Source organism: Macaca nemestrina, chromosome 2 (genome assembly GCF_043159975.1).
Source record: "Macaca nemestrina isolate mMacNem1 chromosome 2, mMacNem.hap1, whole genome shotgun sequence".
Lineage (NCBI taxonomy): Eukaryota > Metazoa > Chordata > Mammalia > Primates > Cercopithecidae > Macaca > Macaca nemestrina.
This window is the reverse complement of record NC_092126.1, coordinates 114,720,850-114,742,000: the sequence shown is the minus strand read 5'-3', so window position 1 is coordinate 114,742,000 and position 21,151 is coordinate 114,720,850. Positions and strand designations below refer to the sequence as shown.

Below are 21,151 nucleotides of genomic sequence, written 5' to 3'. Positions count from 1 at the left end.
AAGGTCTCTGCAGTATGGGGCTACTGAAAAATCTTACACAATAATAAAGTAGTATTGCAAAGTGAGACAAATACTCTCCCTTTTTTTCCTAGGAAAGTTTTGGCTAAATAGTCCTTTGCTGCCAAGGCACTGTACTTAAGTCTATAGAGGATACTTGGAACAGGGGAGAGCTTAACCTTCTCTGGATAGAATTTGGATTCTGCCGATCCTGCTGGGCTAGAGCAGCCCTTGTACAAGGACTTCTTTGGAATCTCCTAGAATTTGCACAGGGTTACTAGACTGGGCAAACAAAACACAGCAGATCAATATGCCTGTCTGAAAGGCAGATGAGTTAAAATTGACCTTTTTGAGGGGACAAGCTATGGGCTTTAAGACAAGTAGAAATTAAAGGATAAATATCAATGTTCAAAATGTCTTCAAGTTCCAACTGGGATACATGGAATAAAATCCTGCTTTAAGGACTTCAAAAACCATCTTATTGCAACTTTTGGCATGGAGCAGACAAGCATGGCCTCCTCTTAGTTGCCTCTTTAAAAGGGAGGGAGAACATTTACTTCTCATGGGCAATTTTCAAATATTTATGAACTCGTGAGAAAGTGACAACAGTTTTTAGTCTCTCAAACCCTTTCTAGGTCTCTGAAATTATTATTCTTGTTTCTTGAGACGGAGTTTTGCTCTTGTCGCCCAGTTCAGAGTGCAATGGCACGATCTTGGTTCACTGCTACCTCCACCTCCTAGGTATAAGCGATTCTCCTGCCTCAGCCTCCCGAGTAGCTGGGATTACAGGCACCCACCACCACGCCTGGCTAATTTTTTTTGTATTTTTAGTAGAGACTGGGTTTCGCCATGCTGGCCAGGCTAGTCTTGAACTCCTGACCTCAGATGATCCGTCCGCCTTGGCCTCCCAAAGTGTTGGGATTACAGGCATGAGCCACCGCGCCTGGCCTGAAATTATTAAAAATACATGTGTGCAAAATATATATGTTCATGAACCTCATTTTTATCTCAAAAATGGGCATAAAAAGCTATAGGTAATTTGTCATGAGGGTCACATGGGTTAATGTATATAAAGCATTTAAGAATAAAGTCCATTATGTAAAAAGGTACTAAATAAATTACAATTATCATCATCCTCATTATAATCTACATAAAATGAATCACTTCCTCAGTACTGCTAAATGAGCTAATATTGGACAAGTGCATAAAGCAGATTCTGGCCCACAGCAAGCACTGTGTAAGTTTGGTTAGAAGGCTGGGTTACCAGGAAATGCCAGGGTACATATACATATATGTTTTTTACTTACAGTGAGAGTGTCTTCAACAGAGGCTCCTAAAGGAGCAGACACTCTTTCCAAGCCCAGTGCTTCAGAACACGTACCTGCTCCCTGAGTGCTCCCTGCTCCCCCTAGCACGCTGTAGCTTGGCTTGCTCCAGAGGGTTTTCTTCAGAGAGATCACTGTAATCTCCCATCTGCCAATGGAAAGATTCCACGAAAACTGTTTATCATGTCCCCACCTCAGGGCTGAGAAGTCTATTCTGGAGTTGGGGTACATGAGGGGCCCAAGGCATCGTGTCTCTGCCCCTCCTGAGAAGCCTTCCCAGTTTGTTTCTCTTCTAGTTAGATTACAGAAAAATCATTATTCAGTAATGCCAGTGAAATTTACCTCATCACATTTTTCCAAATCCTAAAAATGTAGATACAAACATAATGGACAAAAGCAACTAATTTGTAGATAGAAGCCAATTCTGAGAAAATTATTCTGTCCTGTACATCATTTAGGAGAACCTATATGAGGGGGTTCCTAGAAGAAGTAGTCTGTTTTTCAACTTCAACTTCTTACTACATCTTACATACATCCCTGCTTCATTCCACAATATAGAAAATGACTTGGCTCAAAGTATGCAGGAAAACAGGACAACAAACATTCCCCGGATCTGCCCTAAAGAAGAGTTCTGGGAATATGAACCTAGAGCTTTCAGAGTGGAGAGGAGAGTCAGATTCAAGGAGGGAAGAGGGCAGCATGCTGACAACCATGCAGGAGGGGAGGCTGAGATGAAGGTGATGGGATGGTAAGATGGAGGGGGAGTACTGTGGAGAAGCCCCAGGTTAGAAAAGAAGGCAAGAAAACCTGGATGTTAGTTACTAACAGTGATCTCGGCTGTGCACTGCGGGCACCGCTGCCCTCTTACCGCCTCCTGAGCGTGCGATTTGCTCATGATGGTGAGCAGAGTCTGCAAGAGCACGTCCAGGAGACTCTCCACCATCATCTCTACTTCCTCCATGACATCTGCCTCCTGGAGCGAGCAGTAAGAGAGCACACCGTTAGCACCAAGCCAGGCTGAAGTACAGCTGGCAGCACTTACTATGTCAGGTACATCAGCAGTAGTCTTCTGGATTCCCGACACCAAGCTCTCAGTCTCACCAACATGCAGTGTCAAGGAACCCAGGACAATGGCTTTGACAGGAGGTGAGGCACAACTGCCACTGCTGCCCAGGCATGGTGGCTGGGGCCTTACCCTAACTCAACACCACCTGCAACTTCGAATCTCAAGCAGATACATTAATTTTGATATACAGGGCAGAAACAAAGATCCTGAGTTAAATGTTTTCTTTGATTTCCCTAGAATAGTCAGGAGAAGGCACAACTCTGCTGACACTTTTGGCAATGATAAAGTTTGAGAAATGGTGACGAATTCACACTACAGGGTGTGGCAGCAGTACCTTCACTAGTGCATAGCACTAATGCACAGAAGTAGCTCATCTTTCTGAGCACCCTGTTTTCTCCTCAGGGTTTTCCCCTTGGGTGCCCTCAATTTTTGCCAGCCTGGACTGCTGCCTAGATATGCCTGGGTCCACTTCTAGCTCCTCAGTTCTCTCCTTCGTGTTACAGGGTCCATTTGAAGGACTCCAGCCTCAGTGCATCTTTCTCTGGCCACCTCACAAAAACAATAAAGCATGTCTCCTCACTGAGGGCCACTTCCTAATTTAGGAAGAATCTGTTATCCTATTATAGACCTCTCACATTCATCTCAAATTCTGTAGCATGATTTTAATTATCTCACAAAGAGATTCCTGTTGCCCCTTGCCTAAGATGTTTATACTATCACTGGTCCTAGTGTCTATCCTTCACCCATCCATCAATCTATCATTCACTAAACATTTACCATGTGCCAGTCACTGTTTGTGAACCTGAATATATAGAGGTGAACAAGAGAGATAATATCTCTGCTCTCATTGAGCTTCAATTTCATTGTTCCTCTACCCATCCATCCATTTTAACTATACTCTGCCCCATTCCACATGAAGAATTTGAGTAGCTCTTGGGACCAAAGTCATTTTTCCTATCTGTCGAACTGATCATAACACTTACCAGTGATGTATCTTTGGGTAGTCATAAGCAACTCATTACACTGACTCTAGCCCCACTAACACAACCAAACCATCACCTCCAGGTTTTTACTGGTTCCCACTCCTGTTCCATTCCTCCTCTTTTTTTGCTTCAATTTCTCTCCTTCCTTTAGCAATAAGCTGTCCCCCCCTCAATACAACCTTGGGCTATGAGTAGATCTTATGTGCTTGGTGTGGCTTCTCTGAGGCCTGGTGGGAAGAAGAGCTGCCAAGTCTTACCTGGAGCCAAGAGCAAATAATAGGGCCATTATCACCATCATAGTCACTCTCTGCCAAGCTAGACCCCTGTCACCAGATGGTACTTTGAGTTTGAACATCAGAGTATCCTATTGAGTCCCTGTCCCCTGCTCAAACAAAATACACTTTTTTTTTTTAGGTGCCTCTCCCACTACATGTAGCTAGCCTATCCTTGTATATTCTTATCACCTGGTAACTGCCGTTCATTTTAAATGCATGTGAAATTCTATTCTCTAGCAACTTAATAAAACGGTATAATTTAAAAATCCATTTTTGTTTTACATTTCTTTCCTTATGCTTTCCTATCATTTCTGAATTTTCTATAAGTAATATGCCTTTCTTCTATTATCAAAAGTACATGAAATAAGTATCATTAAAATAAATTCCTACTCTCACCTGTGCCTGATTCATATCTTTTCTTCTCTCTTTCCCTACCTCAGTTCATCCCCGCCTACCACCGATTTCTTTCAAAAAGAAAAAATAAAGAGGAAAGAAAATGGGTAAAAGCAGTATCAGTTGAAACCCGACCCTTAAAGCACAATTCTACCATCCTCTGAGGCTCAGAGCTCTGGTGGGCAACATTAACCTCTTGTATGCCCTGACCTCATTTGGCACAGTATAGGAACGCCATATGGGTGGAATCAAGCTGTCAGGAAGCTAACAGAAGAGCCTGAATAAGCAAGCTACCTCTCAAGTCTGGGTCTGCCTCCCTGTGCTCATGCCTGAATATTCTCAGAAAACTCCCAAGAATGCAGAATTAAAACCTATTGATGGAAACAGCATGACACAGAATTGGGCTTTGTGGTACTACAGATAACTATATTTCTGGGTAGATTTGATAGTGCAACCTTTAAAAATAGCAAGAATACGTTGTACAGAGAAACCTGTTGGGAACACACAGGCCACCATTCACTTGGGCACCTTCCTGTCACTGATGAAAGCATCTGTGACTGAAAAGTGTACAAAGCGATCTTTGTTGGTCTGCCTCTGGCTAAACTAATACAAGACTAGGGAAGAGCTGAGCAGGGTGGAGTGGGTGTGGGGCTACTACCAGAGAGCTGGTCTTGACGATGGAGAAGATGCTGCCAAGAATTCCTGAGCAAATAAGCAGCTCTTTCTGCTGCCTCAGGTGAAGGTGAATGTGATGGAGAACCACAGGAAGCAGGATGCGGCGGGATTCTGGGAGAGAAAACACAAAGGTGAAGAAGCCTTTAGAGGAGAACTAGCTACTGCGGGAAGCCAGTGACATTATAGGACCTAGCTATTCTCAAAGCAGGTGGGGTTGAGACTAGAGCAAAAGTGAAGGTAATCCCCTTACCTTACAAGGGCCTGAAAGCTCACTGCCTGGAAATTATAAGCCATCACATGACATTATTCTTCCATCTTTTCTTTGTTCTCATTTCAATACCAAGCATCCATGATATTTTGTGCAGGATGAATGTTAGGAGTCTGCTTCACTTGGAATGAAGTCTCTTTTTTTTGAAGACAGGGTCCCATTCTGTCACCCAGGCTGGAATGCAGTGGCATGATCATGGCTCCCTGCAGCTTCAACTTTCTAGGATTGCTAGGGCAATCCTCCTACCTCAGCCTCCCACACAGATGGTACCACAGGTGTATGGCACCACACTTGGATAATTTTTTAATTTTTTGTAGAGATGAGGTCTCACTATGCTGCCCAGCAAGTCTTGAACTCGTGGGCTCAAGCGATCCTCCCTCCTTGGCCTCCCCAAATGCTAAGATTACAGGTGTGAGCCACCACACCCGGTCCCAAATGAAATCTCTTTAATGAATAGACTCCAAATTAAAAGCACAGTTTACAGTGAAAATTCCATTTAAATGGTATACTTAGTATGAACTACACTGCCTGAACTTGCAGGCTTGAAATGGATTATAGATTGTCCCTCTTTATGCCCTGGCTAGGTAGGTAGTCTGACACTTCCACCCCTGTGGGCATTTACCTTGCCACAGCCAACAGGCCTGCTCCCTTTCCCCCACAGCCTTGTGAGATTGCTGCTCAGTGTGTACACAGCAATGAACACAATTGAAGCACGACCTTTGTATTGTCACAAGACTTTGATAATTAGCCAACATTTATCACCAATCCCACTGAACACTTCAAATGATTTTCTTTTACTTTCTCCCAATGTTACCAGAATAGCACTTTCATCAGAAGGTGACTATATTTAGAATCCCAAATTCAGGAAGGCTGTCCTACTTCAAGCTCCTTTATTAACTCATTCTGAGACCTCAGGCAAGTTGACTCCTCTCATGAGCTTTATTTTCCTCATCTGTAGAATGGGGTGTAAGGGCCTCTTCTAGAATACATTTACTTCACAGGGGAGGTTAGGAGACAAGTGAAATGCAAATGTGAATGTGTTTCTGGCACCCTGTATTCCTACGTGGTCAGTGATGGTGTGACTCTGCAGGTCCCATCATATCTGGCCAGCATGATTTAGTCAGATTATCAGTAACACAAACAAGCCATGGCATTTTGGATTTATCGTTCTTATCTGTCTTTAGTTAAGAGTTCCACATGAAATTCAGACAGAAAATCTTTTTCAGTCAAAGACAAATTACATGATATATAAGAAATTTGGGCCTGCCTTGTCAAATGCTTAGAATATGTTCAAACAGGATAGAATACTAGCTAGTCTAGATTTAAAAGGCTGCTTGAATAAAAAAAGTTGATACCGCACTGTGTGGATGAAAATACCAACATACTTAGTATTTGTAATAACCAATAGCTGCTTACAGAAAAAAACAGTGGTTTGTTACTAGAACCTGCTGAAGAAGAGACCAAACTTATACTTTGAGAATACCAGTGCTGGTTAAAGGACATCACTGGTAAAGAACCTTTTGCTTCAGGGAAGATGCTGCAACTCAGGCATTCAATGAAAGTGAGATGCAAACAAAATTTTGGCGGTGTTTGTCATCTAAAATCCAATTACATAGTCCAAGGCCACATAAGTATTAAGAAAATTTTTCTTAAGTGTTTGTGTGAAGCAGCAAGTACATGCAGAGATATTAGAAATAAAGTATGTCAGTGAGAGCAGTCTGCTGTTCCCCTTCCCACATATTTTGAAAGCATTTTTTTTTTTTTTTGAGACAGAGTCTTGCTCTGTCGCCCAGGCTGGAGAGCAGTGGTGCGATCTCAGTTCACTGCAAGTTCCGCCTCCTGGGTTCACGCCATGCTCCTGCCTCAGCCTCCTGAGTAGCTGGGACTACAGGCACCCGCCACCACGCCCGGCTAATTTTTTGTATTTTTAGTAGAGATGGGGTTTCACCGTTTTAGCCAGGATGTCTCAATCTCCTGACCTCATGATCCGCCCACCTCGACCTCCCAAAGTACTGGGATTACAGGCGTGAGCCACCACGCCCAGCTGAAAGCATTTTCTTTTAAGCAGTGCACAAAGCTCAAGTGTGTACAGTGGCCTTCAGTGACAGTGTGCCCAAACCATTAATAAAATCTTCAACATAGGAGCTGAAGAGAGAATTGTTTACCAGCATAAACAGTTACTGGTCGAAAAAAGATGACTTTCTTGGTGGCAGCTTTACTACTACTAGCAATACCATACGCTGGCAGAGCTAAGTCAAAGGGAACACTTATTTAGTATTACAAATATGTGTAGCACTGGGCTGAGAAATTTTTGGTCTTATACTTTAAAAGTCAAACCTGGCCGGGTGCCATGTCTCACGCCTATAATCCCAGAACTTTGGGAGGCTGAGATGGGTGGATCATGAGATCAGGAGTTCGAGACCAGCCTGGCCAACATGGTGAAACCCCATCTCTACTAAAAATACAAAAAAAAAAAAAAAAAAAAAAAAAAAAAATTTAGCCAGGCATGGTGTTGCATGCCTGTAGTCCCAACTACTCGGGAGGCTGAGGCAGGGGAATCGTTTGAACCTGGGAGGCAGAGGTTGCGATGAGCCAAGATCACGCCACTGGACTCCAGCCTGGCCAACAGAGCGAGACTGCATCTCATTTAAAAAAAAAAAAAAAAAAAAGTCAAACCTAAAAAATTAACCACCAAAATTATAAAAATTCTAATAATTGTTTTGCTGGTGTTTTGGATTTATTTTGGTGCCTCAGAAGTTTATCCTAGCACAATGATATTATATTTAAAGAATTAGGCTCATATTGATCTTAATATATGGCCATTGAGCATTTGGTTGTCCCTGCAAGGCAGAACTTGATCACATATGATGTGGCTTCAGGAACAAAACCAGAAGTTCTTCGTGAAAGACAGACTAGGCTGCTAATATATTAGATTGTCCTGACCCTTTGGGGAGCATAAAGAGCTCCCTGTCTATTCCTCTCTCTAATCCTTGTTGGTTCTCCAAAGACTTTCGGAAAATGTATCGACTGGTATGGCAAGGAAACAAGAAAGCACAGGGTCCTCAGGGCCCCCTTTCAGGGCCCCCCTTTTTTTTTTTTTGAGATAGTCTCGCTCTGTTGCCCTGGTTGGAGTACAATGGCATGATCTCAGCTTACCGCCACCTCTGCCTCCTGGGTTCAAGCAATTCTCCTGCCTTAGCCTCCTGAGTAGCTGGGATTACAGGTGCCCACCACCACGCCTGGCTAATTTTTTGTATTTTTAGTAGAGATAGGGTTTCACCCTGTTTGCCAGGCTAGTCTTGAACTCCTGACCTCAAGTCATCTGTAGGGCCTCTTTTATTTTCTTGGCTTATCCTTGTTTCCTTGAGATAGTCCCTTCTCTCTTCCTCTCCTTCCCTTCCTGAGTGTATGGCAAGCTCTGTTCTTGGAAGCTGTGGGCCTGGAGGCAGGGCCCTTATGAACAAGATTAGTGACCTTTTAAAAAAAGAGACCCCAGAGAGCTGCCTTGCCCCTTCTGCTATGTGACAACACAGAGAGAAGACAGCTGTCTATGAACCAGGAAGTAGGCCTCACCAGACACTGAATCTGCTGGTGCTTTGATCTTAGACTTCCTAACCTCCAGAACTGAGAAAGTTTGTTGTTTACACGCCACCCAGTCTATGGTATTCTGTTACAGTAGCCTGAATGGACTCAGACACCACCCCAGTGACATGCCCATATGTGTGGATTCCTAGGAATAAACTGTGAGTAAGACAGTAGGCCTAGGTCTTGGCTACATTCTCTATTATAGTTTACCAAAATATTCTGCATCTTAAGGGTCACTGGTTTCTTGCATAATGGTTGAGGAAACTGATCCTTTGATTATCACTTGGCTATCACCCCTAGAAGGAAGGAAAGGTGAGTCTGACTCTCATCCCAACCTGATTTACCTGAGAAAGAAAACAGGCGGCTATCCACTGTCCTGGCAATGGACTGCAGCTTGACCACGTCCATTGACTGCCCAATGTGCACAGTGCTGGGCATGCTCCCCAGTGTCCCTCTCACAAACTCTGCCACCTCTTGCACGGTGAACATTTGCAGCAGCTCGTCAAAGATGGTTGGGAAAGAATTGAGGAGTGCAGCCTGCAGAAGTAAATGAAGCTGTGGTTAGCACAGAATTAGGGTGTGTGTCTATCTTTCACACTCAGACAATGACACAAGGTGGTAAGAGGCTGAGAAGGCACTGTAGCATCTCTGCCTTAGGTGGGCTCCTCCCTGGCCACTGACTACAGCACTCAGGCATGGAGCAGGAAAAACCAAAAAGGAAACCAAAACAAGATAATTTACTGGGATCCAGGAAATCTGAGGCTTTCATAACTTGCATATAGCATTTGCTGGCAAAAGAATGGGGTATAAAGAAAAATCTGCTCAGTGTGGCTTAAGATCCACAGCTGTTTTTGTTCATAAAATGTATTTATATTTTTGTTCATCTCTATGATCAAGTTCTTAACTTTCCAATTTTGGTTCCAAACTCAAGAAAGTATGGCAGAGAGCTGAGTTCCTTCAAGCAGCATCAGCTGAACTCTGCTCACAGCCCTGCAGCCAATGATCCAGTTCTGAGAGCTGTACCATTTCCCCAGAATAGAGATTCTTATTTGCAACCATGAAATATGAAGGATTCATAAATTATTTTTTTCATAAGTGATGCCTGGTAGTCTCAAGAGTAAATTCAAGAGGATGAGAAATCTGTGTATTTGGTTAGCCATAAACTCTTGAGGACTGTTGACGTGGGCTTAAGAGTTCAGCGACCTAGACACCCAAGCAAGGGGAGTGGGAGTGTGCATGTTAGGCTTTTCTTCTAGGATGTAAGCTCTGGTAGACCACAAGGTAGTTTCTTGAGAACAATCTGATAATAGAACAGTTCCAGAACCTTTGGGAGGCAGAGCACTATAGGAGAAAGAGAATGGGTTTTGGAATTACATGTGTTCAAATTCGAGCTTTACCACTTACCTGACACATAAACTTTGGCAAGTTAACCTAATTCTCTGTTTCCCCATCTATAAAATGGGGATGATGCTATTACTTATTTCTTGATGCTGGTATGAGGGAAATTTTTACATAAAGTTTCCAGTAGAATGTCTGGAACACAATAGGCCTTTGATATATGCTGGTCCTCATGATTTTCTCTTGTGGAAGTAGAAGCAGCATGAAGACTTTTTTTCACTTCTCAGTCCCCTTATGCCATTAACTCAGGATTTACAAGGAGAAATGGAGTGCCACCTTGAGACAAAAAGGTGAGAACGCACCCTTCCCAAATGGCAGGCTGGGGAGGGAAGGCTGTTTTCCTGACTGCTCTATCAGGCAACAGACACTGGCTTAGAGTGAGTGAAAATTTATGCCATGGAAAACAGGCTTGTGCTGTGGTTTTTATTCAGGCCAGGCCCAACTGGAGCACTTATATGAGTTCTATCTGCAGATTTATAACTCCTGGAATATTGAGGAGATTGTTTCGCAGTAATTAGAACCAGAACAAAACATATTGTTAGCAGCTTAGATATAAAAAACAAAGGAGTGGTGAAGTAGGTGCTTTATAATCAATAACAAACAGTAACTCATTTGCTCTCTTAAATGGTGAAATGTCCTGTACTTAGACACCAGGACAGAAGGACTTTCACACCCTGACATCTTCTAGTGGTCATAATCAAAGATATAAAGTCTAAGTGAATAATATGCATACATGTGTGTGTGTGTATCTCTCTCTCTATATATATACACACACATATACATACACACACACACACACACACACACATATGTGAAACTCACGAAACATGAGCCTTGCACCAAAGGTGGTGGTCAGATTCTCACCCAGGTCTTAGCTGAGACCAGATCTAAGCTATTTATCTTGATGTAGTAGGAGTGTGCCACTCAATACAGGGCATTACTGTGTTACCAAGTTCCCAGAAAGCATATGTGCATTGCTTTGCTAGCTACCTCTAATCTCTCCGTATTCTGGCTGTGGGAGGGGAACGGAAGAGGAACATGAGCAGCTTAAGGTACTTAGAAGGGGAGATCACAGGTGTCTTCCTTACAGAAGCACCTGGAAGCCTTGAGGTACTCCCTTATAGAGTTCCTTATAGACTCCCTTATAGAGTATATTTCCTTATAGAGTCAAGGAAGTCTTAAGGTACTCCCAGTTGATTACCTGTCCTCTGGGCTGAGAAACCTACAGGCGACTGGTATCAAGAGGCAATACAGAGGCAAGTGGAAAACAAAATTTTTTTTTTAAATTTTTTGTTTTTTAATTTTAATCTTAAATGAGACAGTTTAAATATATACTTGGGCTAACAATATACTTGGCAGTGACTGAATGACTGGACATGAGAGAGGCTCTCTGATCTTTGCTTACAGGTTTTGGCGTAATATTTAGCTTCAAAAAGTTGAAGAATATAATCCATTACATAAAAATTCTGACATTCATTTTGTAAGGAAAAATACTTCCCTTTTGACTGGGGTAATGAATTCTTGATTTGTTCTAGGGTAAGACTGTGTGGAAAGGTAACAGATTAGCTGGCCAGGCAGTTTTGTTCGTTTTCGAGACAGTGTCTTACTCTGTGGCCAGGCTGGAGTGCAGTGGTCCAATCACAGCTCACTGTAGCCTTAACTTCTTGGGCTCAGGTGATTGGCCAGGTAGTTTTAATAAAAGAAACCAAATTTTCTTCCCATACTGGTATTTCTAATATTGAATCTAATCTAATCTTTTTTTGAAGTTTCATTTTAATTAATTTATTTATTATACTTTAAGTTCTGGGATGCATGTGCAGAACGTGCAGGTTTGTTACATAGGTATACACGTGCCATGGCGGTGTGCTGCACCCATCAATCCGTCATCTACGTTAGGTATTTCTCCTAATGCTATCCCTCTCCTAGTCCCCTGATCCCCCCTAGGTGTGTATGTTCCCCTCCCTGTGTCCATGTGTTCTCCTTGTTCACCTCCCACATATGCCACATATGAGTGAGAACATGTGGTGTTTGGTTTTCTGCTCCTGTGTTAGTTGACTGAGAACGATGGTTTCCAGCTTCATCCATGTCCCTGCAAAGGACATAAACTCTTCGTTTTTTATGACTGCATAGTATTCCATGGTGTATATGTGCCACATTTTCTTTACCTAGTCTATGACTGATGGGCATTTGGGTTGGTTCCAAATCTTTGTTATTGTCAACAGTGCTGCAATAAACATCCGTGTGTGGCTGGGCGCGGTGGCTCATGCCTGTAATACCAGCACTTTGAGAGGGTGAGGCAGGTGGATCACCTGAGGTCAGGAGTTCAAGACTAGCCTGGCAAACAGGGTGAAACCCCATTTCTAATAAAAATATAAAAAATTAGCTGAACATGGTGGTGTGCGCCTGTAATCCCAGCTACTCAGGAGGTTGAGGCGGAAGAATTGCTTGAACACGGGAGGTGGAGGTTGCAGTGAGCTGAGATCGCTCCATTGCACTCCAGCTTGGGCAACAAGAGTGAAACTCCATTTCAAAAAAAAAAGAAAAAGAAAAAGAAAGAAAAAAACATACGTGTGTATGTGTCTTTATAGTAGAATGATTTATAATCCTTTGGGTATATACCCAGTAATGGGATTGCTGGGTCAAATGGTATTTCTAGCTCTAGATCCTTGAGGAATCACCACACTGTCTTCCACAATGGTTGAACTAATTTACACTCCCACCAACAGTGTAAAAGTGTTCCTATTTCTCCACATCTCTCCAGCATCTGTTGTTTCCTGACTTTTAAATGATCGCCATTCTAACTGGTGTGAGATGGTATCTCATTGTGGTTTTGATTTGCATTTCTCTAATGACCAGTGATGAGTTTTTTTCATGTTTGTTGGCCATGTAAATGTCTTCTTTTGAGAAGTGTTTGTTCATCTCCTTTGCCCACTTTTTTATGTTTTTTTTTTTTTTTCTTGTAAATTTGTTTAAGTTCTTTGTAGATTTTGGATGTTAGCCCTTTGTCAGATGGATAGATTGCAAAAATTTTCTCCTATTCTATAGGTTGCCAGCGGAGGCTGCAGAACAGCAAAGATTGTTGCCTATTTCTTCCTCTGGAAGCTTCTTCCCAGAGTGGCACCCACCAGATGCCAGCCACAGCTCTCCTGTATGAGGTGTCTGTCGTCCCCTACTGGGAAGTGTCTCCCAGTCAGGAGGCATGGGGGTCAGGGATCCACTTAAGGAGACAGTCTGTCCCTTAGCGGAGCTCGAGCACTGTGCTGGGAGATCTGCCACTCCCTTCAGAGTCGGCAGGCAAGAACATTTAAGTCTGCTGAAGCTGTGCCCATAGCTGCCCCTTCCCCCAGGTGCTCTGTCCCAGGGAGATGGGAGTTGGATCTGTAAGCCCCTGACTGGGCTTGATGCCTTTCTTTCACAGATGCCCTGCCCAGAGAGGAGGAACCTAGAGAGGCAGTCTGGCTACGGTAGATTGACAGCACTGTGGTGGGCTCTGCCCCCTCCAAAGTTCCTGTCAGCCTTTCTTACACTGTGAGGGGACAACTGCCTTCTCAAGCCTCTGTAATGGTGGATGCCCCTTCCCTGACCAAGATTGAGTGTGCCAGGTCGACGTCAGACTGCTGTGCTGGCAGTGAGAATTTCAAGCCAGTGGATCTCAGCTTGCTGGGCTCCGTGGGGGTGGGATTCGCTGAGCTAGACCACTTGGCTTCCTGGCTTCAGCCCCCTTTCCAGGGGAGTGAACGGTTCTGTCTCGCTGGTGTTCCAGGTTCCACTGGGGTATGAAAAAAACTCCTGCTGCTAGCTCAGTGTCTGCCCAATCAGCCGCCCAGTTTGTGCTTGAAACCCAGGGCCCTGGTAGTGTAGGCACCTGAGGGAATCTCCTGGTCTGCGGGTTGCAAAGACTGTGGGAAAAGCGTATCTGGGCCGGAATGCACCGTTCCTCAAGGCACAGTCTCTCTTGGCTTCCCTTGGTTAAGGGAGGGAGTTCCCTAACCCCTTGAGCTTCCCAGGTGAGGCGACACCCCACCCTGCTTCTGCTTGCCCTTCATGGGTGCACCCACTGTCTAGCCAGTCCCAGTGAGATGAGCCGGGTACCTCAGTTGGAAATGCAGATCATCCGCCTTTTGCGTTGATCTCACTGGGAGCTGTAGTCCAGAGATGTTCCTATTTGGCCATCTTGCCAGCCCTCTGATCCTAATTTAATCTTAATTCTTAGCCAAAGCTTCCTAGTTAATCCTACTGTTTTACAAATTATTTCATTCAACTTCTGGAATGGACAAAAGCTAATCTAAATTTTCTTTTTTCCTTTTTCTTTTTGGAGACAGTCTCACTCTGTTGCCCAGGCTGGAGTGCAGTGGTGCAATCTTGGCTCATGGCAACCTCCACCTCCCGGGTTCAAGCAATTCTCCTGCCTCAGCCTCCTGAGTAGCCAGGACTACAGGTGCATGCTAATTTTTTCTATTTTTAGTAGAGATGGGGTTTCATCATGTTGCCCAGGGTGGTCTTGAACTCCTGAGCTCAAGCAATCCGCCCACCTTGGCCTCCCAAAGTGCTAGGATTACAGGCGTGAGCCACTGTGCCCAACTTTCGTTAATACAATGCTTAATCAGGAAATAAAATTCCCCATACATTCTGATTATCTCCTATGAATAAGATGTTCATATAAAACTAAGTAGTATGTAGCTAAATAAATTTGGTCTAAAGACTGTTCACAAGAACAAATTTGTGCTTCATCTCCAACATAAAGCCAATGAGCTGTTTTACATCTGGCAGCTGAGGCACGGCCAGATTTGCAGTAAAAGCAGCATTTTGTTGTATCAGGTATTTCCTTATAAATCACCCCTTACCCAACACACATGATCCTGGCAGGGTTTCTTCATCTCTGAAAACCAGAAGACAAAGGAACCACCCGCTGAGAAAGAGGAACCCAGCAGCAAAGCTTCCCTGCAGTGTGCGAACCTGAGTAAAAAGGAGTGTTTCTGAGTTTCTGCTGTCCAGACTGAGCACAAACCGGATGGACTGGAAAAGTTCTTGGATACTGGATCTGAATTGTTCCTCTTCCATTCCACAAGTGGCTCGTGAGTACAGGATCCGTGACTGTACAATGAACTTGAAAAGGTACTCCAAGGCCTGGAAAGTGTGGGAGAAAAAGTGATGGAGAGGTGTTGAAGATGGTCAGGAACTCACATAGCAGAAAACAAAGGGCAAAGTAACAGCAGTTTCTATATCAAAATCAGGTGATGGACAGTTCTAACTATGGAGATAGATAGGCACTTCATTTTTTAAATTTTTTTCTCAAATATCCAAATTGTCACTAAGCAGCAGCTACCTTCTTATTGAAAGAATCATTAAATAATTTCACAACTGTTTTCTGAGGTTCTGGAATTAAGGAGCCATAGACTGTTATAGAAATAGTTGAATTCAAGAACATTCAGAGTTTAAAAAATAAGTTTCTTTGTATTTTTTTTCAGGTCTGGAAATAAAAGGGTCACAAGGCAAGGATGTAAGAAACACTCAAGTTTACTGCAAGAAGGAAGTATCCTAAAGGACTCAGGAGTCCTCAGACTTAGGAGTCTCCTACATCTTTAAGATATAGCTGGGGCCTGACACAGTTCCTCCTTTTTCACCAGGGGTCACAGAAATCTGAAGAAAACTTGTCCCAGGCTGCACAGCAGCCGATAGGCCTGATACATCCAGTATCCACCCTCTTTCCACAAAGACATCTGCCATAAACAGTTCATAAATAGTATAAGATGAAGCTTCTGCAAAAAGTTTGGGAGCAGAATCTGATTCTGAGGAGTTCCTGACGCTTGGCCCATGCTTACAGAGTAATTTCCTTTTAAGAGAACACATTCAAGACCCAATACTATGTTTTCTAATTAAAAAAACAAAAAAAACAAAAAAACACAGATTTCCCAGACACTGAAAAGGAAGAGATAATGGAGAGAAACTTATGCAACGCTGAAACAAACAGAAGTCAGGTACTTGAAACATAAACAGGAAACAATTCCTAAACTCCCTTTCATGATCTATCCAGCTGTTAGACGGTTTGGAAAAGCAGAACTTAATATTTTGTGGCCCATACAAAATTCAGTTGGCACTGGGGAATGCCAGTTTAGAAAATGGCCGGGCGCGGTGGCTCAAGCCTGTAATCCCAGCACTTTGGGAGGCCGAGACGGGCAGATCACGAGGTCAGGAGATCGAGACCATCCTGGCTAACACAATGAAACCCCGTCTCTACTAAAAATACAAAAAAATTAGCCGGGCGAGGTGGCGGGCGCCTGTAGTCCCAGCTACTCGGGAGGCTGAGGCAGGAGAATGGCGTAAACCCGGGAGGCGGAGCTTGCAGTGAGCCGAGATAGCGCCACTGCACTCCAGCCTGGGCGACAGAGGGAGACTCCGTCTCAAAAAAAAAAAAAAAAAAAAAAAATTGTCATCCAGGGATTGTATCAGATGATTCTGTAGAAGAAATGAGTGTGTGGCCTCGTCTCCATAAATGCTACACCCTCTGTTCTAGTAGCTTTTTAATGCCTAGTCTATAAAGAACTTGAAAAATCTGTCAGTTGTTAAACCCAGACACTTGCAGGCTGGACTCTGCCACTGCTCTAGTATGTCTATATTGCGGTGACTCTTCGGGCCCATGAAGCAGAAAGTATACGCTTCTGAGCCAGCTTCATTTATTAGGTCATGCCAGTTTGAAGTCACTGAAGTAGGACGTATTTTCTATTAAAATAAAGAAAATAAACGTGTACATTTTCCAAACTAAATGGCTAGGTAGCAGGTCTGACCTTTCCCTTTAGGTACTTTGGTTTTGTATGATTAACATGGCTTGCTGGGCTCAGCAGAGGACAAAAGAGGGACAGGGTCAGGATTGACACTCTGGAATCCTTAGAGGTAGGGATTAGAATTCCTATAGGTAAAAGATAGAATAGATCTTGGAGCAGCCTAAAAAAGCCAGGATTGCTTCCTCAGTTAAGTCACATAGAAAATGAAAAGCATGCTTAGACCTGGAAAGATTCACCAAAAATGTATTATGCATAGAAGAAGAACATGAACTTATTGAGCATCCTACTATCATATGCCCAAGCCCCAGAAGATGCAGGAAGGATTGGTAATTACGTGGAGCATTGGAAATAAAGACAGTAAAATAAACTAATATTTTTTCTGAAAAGTATAATTTTAGGACACCTGAGAGGTAGGCAAATCTAATTATGTGCTCCATACTACTCTTCTAATTTTAAAAAGTTTTTTTTGTTTGTTTGGTTTTTAAGTTTGAAACAGCTACCACAAGAGATGTAATGAGTGGCATTAAACATTTGCCAGTTTCAGGGAGGTAGAACTAGACAGCAAAGTGACTTGCACCTTTTGGGCATGAGAGCTTGCTTCCTCTATTAGGTTACACAATATAAGACAACTAGCAGAGGAGCACAAGGCTGATGTCAGAGAAGTCTCCATGCAAACCCGGATGAGGACATGGAAAATAAAGCCACTTCCAGTCATTCGTCAGTACCTGACTTCCCTCCTCCCCACTCCTCTTGAATCTCTTGAATTTTTGGATCAGTACCATCTTGATCAGGACCAGGTGATGCTGGCCACCTCTGACAGATTCAACTGGGGAAGGAGAGTGGGGCAGAGGAGTGGAATAGAAGGTGAGAGGTGGAGCCTGTGGAATTTGTTCAAGCTTTAAAGGTGCTCCGATTACTGTGTAGAGACAATGGAGCACTTAACTGTGGCTCAAGCAGCTGCCCTGTCCATTTTTGCTTAAGTTAATAAACCTGTAAGAAAAGAGATCCTAAAAGTTATTACCATGTTTGTATCACCAAGAAGATCCACCGTGCCCTCTCTTTCCTCCTTGTGGCTACTTGCTAAGGAACTGATATAGCTCAGCATGGAAAAGTGTGCTGTTGTTTTAGAATGCCTTGTGAAGAGCCACCCTAAAACCCACAATGACACCCCTGCATGCCTCTCACATTGTGAACAAACAATAAAACCAAGTAAGAAATAATGAACTTTTTATTTTCACCTTCTTCAACAGAACTTTTTTTAAGGTCATGATTCTGAAGGTAAAAGGAAGAGATAAGGTTATGAGTGGAAAGATATATTGAATCAAAAGTATTAAGGAAGAAGTTTCCTGGTTCATGGCTTTTGATACTGGAACAAGAAGTATCAGGCCAGGAGCATGCATCCTATGAAGAAGGAGGAAAACAGGATTAGATGGAAACTTACTAATTTGGTGAAGGAGACATGTAAACTGAAATCAGATAAAGAAGAGGAAATGAACTGATAAAACCTTAGTGTTGGATATATTACAGAACAAGTGTGAAATGGTGAGAACAAATATGAAAACACCTCAGAAAAATGCTCCCCGAAAGGGAATTCTTCCTTTTCCCTACCCAAACCTTATCTTTCCCAGAATTCTGTACCTCCATAAATGGCCTTGCCATCAACTCAGCTGATTTAGCAAAGACCCCTTAGAAACAGTCACAGTTCTCCCTTATTATCATCTTCTACATCCAATCTAGCATTTGAAAGCCCTTGCTTTAGCCACATCAATTGCCTTTTGGTTCCTTAAAAATCCAAGCTCTTGGGGCCCGGTGCAGTGGCTCATCCCTGTAATTCCAGGACTTTGGAAGGTGGAAGTGGGTGGATCACCCAAGGCCAGGAGTGGCTAACTAGAACACACAGTGTAGAGAAGACGTTAAATGACCCGATGGAGCTGAAAACCATAGCACAAGAACTACATAACACATGCACAAGCTTCACTAGCCGATTCGATCAAGAGGAAGAAACGGGATCAGTGATTGAAGATCAAATGAATGAAATGAAGTGAGAAGTTTAAGAGAAAAAAGAGTAAAAAGAAATGAACAAAGCCTCCAATAAATATGGGACTATGTGAAAAGACCAAATCTATGTCTGATTGGTGTACCTGAAAGTGACAGGGAGAATGGAACCAAGCTGGAAAACACTCTTCAGGATATTATCCAGGAGAACTTCCCCAACCTAACAAGGCAGGCCAACATTCAAATTCAGGAAATACAAAGAACACCACAAAGATACTCCCCAAGAAGAGAAACTCCAAGACACATAATTGAAAGTTGAAATAAAGGAAAAAATGTTAAGGGCAGCCAGAGAGAAAGACTGGGTTACTCACAAATGGAAGCCCATCAGACTAACAGCGGCTCTCTTGGCAGAAACTCTACAAGCCAGAAGAGAGTGGGGGCCAATACTTAACATTCTTAAAGAAAAGAATTTTCGGGGGGGCGGAGCAAGATGGCCGAATAGGAACAGCTCCAGTCTCCAACTCCCAGTGCGAGCGACACAGAAGACCGGTGATTTCTGCATTTTCAACTGAGGTACTGGGTTCATCTCACTAGGGAGTGCCGGACAATTGGTGCTGGTCAGCTGCTGCAGCCCGACCAGCGAGAGCTGAAGCAGGGTGAGGCATCGCCTCACCTGGGAAGCGCAAGGGGGAAGGGAATCCCTTTTCCTAGCCAGGGGAACTGAGATACACAACACCTGGAAAATCGGGTAACTCCCACCCCAATACTGCGCTTTAAGCTAACGGGCACACCAGGAGATTATATCCCACACCTGGCCGGGAGGGTCCCAAGCCCACGGAGCCTCCCTCATTGCTAGCACAGCAGTCTGTGATCTACCGGCAAGGCAGCAGCGAGGCTGGGGGAGGGGTGCCCACCATTGCTGAGGCTTAAGTAGGTAAACAAAGCCGCTGGGAAGCTCGAACTGGGTGGAGCTCACAGCAGCTCAAGGAAACCTGCCTGTCTCTGTAGACTGTAAGAAAAGAGATCCTAGGGGATCTGGGGACAGGGCACAGTAAACAATAACAAACGCAGCAGAAACCTCTGCAGATGCAAACGACTCTGTCTGACAGCTTTGAAGAGAGCAGTGGATCTCCCAACACAGAGGTTGAGAGCTGAGAAGGGACAGACTGCCTGCTCAAGTGGGTCCCTGACCCCTGAGTAGCCTAACTGGGAGACATCCCCCACTAGGGGCAGTCTGACACCCCACACCTCACAGGGTGGAGTACCCCCCTGAGAGGAAGCTTCCAAAGCAAGAATCAGACAGGTACACTCGCTGTTCAGCAATATTCTATCTTCTGCAGCCTCTGCTGCTGATACCCAGGCAAACAGGGTCTGGAGTGGACCTCAAGCAATCTCCAACAGACCCACAGCTGAGGGTCCTGACTGTTAGAAGGAAAACTATCAAACAGGAAGGACACCTACACCAAATCCCCATCAGTATGTCACCATCATCAAAGACCAGAGGCAGATAAAACCACAAAGATGGGGAAAAAGCAGGGCAGAAAACCTGGAAATTCAAAAAATAAGAGCACATCTCCCCCGGCAAAGGAGCGCAGCTCATCGCCAGCAATGGATCAAAGCTGGACGGAGAATGACTTTGACGAGATGAGAGAAGAAGGCTTCAGTCCACCAAACTTCTCATAGCTAAAGGAGGAATTACGTACCCAGTGCAAAGAAACTACAAATCTTGAAAAAAAAGTGGAAGAATTGATGGCTAGAGTAATTAATGCAGAGAAGGTCATAAACGAAATGAAAGAGATGAAAACCACCACACGAGAAATACATGACAAATGCACAAGCTTCAGTAACCGACTCGATCAACTGGAAGAAAGAGTATCAGCGATTGAGGATCAAATGAATGAAATGAAGCGAGAAGAGAAACCAAAAGAAAAAAGAGTAAAAAGAAATGAACAAAGCCTGCAAGAAGTATGGGATTATGTAAAAAGACCAAATCTACGTCTGATTGGGGTGCCTGAAAGTGAGGGGGAAAATGGAACCAAGTTGGAAAACACTCTTCAGGATATCATCCAGAAGAACTTCCCCAACCTAGTAGGGCAGGCCAACATTCAAAACCAGGAAATACAGAGAACGCCACAAAGATACTCCTCGAGAAGAGCAACTCCAAGACACATAATTGCCAGATTCACCAAAGTTGAAATGAAGGAAAAAATCTTAAGGGCAGCCAGAGAGAAAGGTCGGGTTACCCACAAAGGGAAGCCCATCAGACTAACAGCAGATCTCTCAGCAGAAACTCTCCAAGCCAGAAGAGAGTGGGGGCCAATATTCAACATTCTTAAAGAAAAGAATTTTCAACCCAGAATTTCATATCCAGCCAAACTAAGTTTCATCAGTGAAGGAGAAATAAAATCC

At 43.7% G+C, this 21,151-nt stretch overlaps 1 protein-coding gene across 13 annotated transcripts in view; it reads right to left on the bottom strand.

The window, feature by feature from the left end:
• The window catches only part of LOC105480503 (dedicator of cytokinesis 3), a 647,888-nt gene that overhangs the window by 103,615 nt on the left and 523,122 nt on the right, over positions 1 to 21,151 (bottom strand). For 12 of the 13 annotated variants that reach the window (XM_071091780.1, XM_071091778.1, XM_071091779.1 and 9 more), the window contains 4 exons: positions 14,922 to 15,092; positions 8,912 to 9,104; positions 4,698 to 4,825; positions 2,149 to 2,295 (listed from right to left, as the gene is read on the bottom strand). In XM_071091780.1, the coding sequence (XP_070947881.1) occupies positions 2,149 to 2,295; positions 4,698 to 4,825; positions 8,912 to 9,104; positions 14,922 to 15,092 (639 nt within the window). The remainder of the gene's footprint in view (positions 1 to 2,148; positions 2,296 to 4,697; positions 4,826 to 8,911; positions 9,105 to 14,921; positions 15,093 to 21,151) is intronic. The other variant, XM_071091777.1, reaches the window with a different exon arrangement.